The sequence below is a fragment of the Onychostruthus taczanowskii genome, unplaced genomic scaffold, assembly GCF_017590055.1.
Source record: "Onychostruthus taczanowskii isolate IOZ18803 unplaced genomic scaffold, ASM1759005v1 scaffold25, whole genome shotgun sequence".
Lineage (NCBI taxonomy): Eukaryota > Metazoa > Chordata > Aves > Passeriformes > Passeridae > Onychostruthus > Onychostruthus taczanowskii.
In genome coordinates, this window is record NW_024499796.1 from 1,578,441 (window position 1) to 1,579,931 (window position 1,491).

At 62.2% G+C, this 1,491-nt stretch overlaps 1 protein-coding gene across 1 annotated transcript in view; it reads left to right on the forward strand.

The window, feature by feature from the left end:
- The first annotated feature begins 222 nt into the window (after nucleotides 1-222).
- Nucleotides 223-1,491, forward strand: part of TPRN (taperin) — a 20,001-nt gene continuing 18,732 nt past the window's right edge. Inside the window, exon 1 of the mRNA XM_041406689.1 lies at nucleotides 223-258. Within this exon, the coding sequence (XP_041262623.1) occupies nucleotides 223-258 (36 nt within the window). The remainder of the gene's footprint in view (nucleotides 259-1,491) is intronic.

Consider the following 1,491-nt stretch of genomic DNA (forward strand, 5'->3'; position numbering starts at 1 on the left):
GGATTTACGGGCTTTACACAGGCTCAAAAGCCAAGGAGACAACACCACGAAAGAGAAATCCATTGAGATCTCCGAGCACAAAGGCACATTGTTGGCTCTGGACGTGCCTGAGCCATGAGTCACCAGAGGCGGGGAAATGTCTCTACCCGCTTGCTCCGCTCTTTATCCTCAACCCCGGGCACCCGCTGTGGCCCGGGCAGGGCTGGAGGCAGATGGAGCGTGATGGACCTGTGCTTGCGGGAGTACGGCAGGTCATGCGTGAGCCTCACATCGCCCCGGAGTTATTTGAGGTGAACGGCGCGGAGCTGCCTCCTCCCCAGAGCGCCGCTTCGCAGCAGCGGCTCCGCGGGGCACACACCCGGCACGGGCAGCTGCGGCAATAAAAGCTATTTCCAGTGGTATCATTTCCAGGTCTCGTTTGAAGAGGGTGCGATTGCTCTGTTGTGGCTCGGGAGCGCAAAGGTAGGAGCCTTATCAGCAGGATCCGGAGCTGCTCCCGTAAACACACCTGCGCTTTCGGCTCCCGGCGGGGGCAGCCGCCCGTGCTGGGCGCGGCTCGGGGACCTCCCCGAGTCCTGCCCAAAGGTAATTTTATGTCACGGCGTGCCGTGTTCCCCGAGTCTCCCAGGCCAGGCTTTGGGAGGCGTGGGAAGTGCTGCGCTGCCGAGGGATCGTTTCCTGATTGCACACACTTCCCAAAGACACCTGCGGGCGGCTGATAACAGGCGCTGACTGGAAATAACGCCGCGGCGGCACTTTTGTGTCCAACAAGTGGCTGCCAATGAATCACTGAATCACAGAATAGCTGGGGTTGGACGGAACCACTGGAGATCGTCCAGTCCGGCCCCCTGCCTAGACAGGGTCACCCGGAGCAGGTGACACAGGAACGCTTTCAGGTGGGTTTGGGATGTCTCCAGAGAGGGAAGAATCCACGACCTTCCGGAGCAGCAAAGAACAGCAAAATGGGAAAAGTGTTCTCCCGCTCTGCTGCCATGTGCCATGGAAAACTTCACTTGTGTCCATCAGATCTCTCCCTAAAACACCCCTCTGACGGTCCGGATACCACAGACACTGCTCCAGAGTCGGGGGCTGGTTCCCTGTTCCTGCACAGGCACCTGCTCTGCCTGCGATGACGGCGGACAGCCCAAGGGTGACCCCGAAAAGCGTTTATCGATCCTGTCCTCGGCTGGCACCAGACGGACCAGTCCGGGATGAGGGAATGGGCACATATGGGTGTTTTGTGTGTTTTGGGATTCTGTGTCCGTCACCACGGCTCGTGTCCCGGGCCGGGGATCTGCCGTGTGAGGGGAGGGAGATACGGGCGGCGAGGCCCGGCCGGTTCCCATCCCGGGGATGCGGCACCACCTCAGGTCACATCACCGTGCCCGGGTCCCGCCGCTGTCCGGCAGCCCCGGGGCCCTATCCCGCGCAGCTGGGGCGGAGCGCTGACCCCGGCCCGGAGCGGAGCGGGGCGGCCCCGGCGCACCTCCG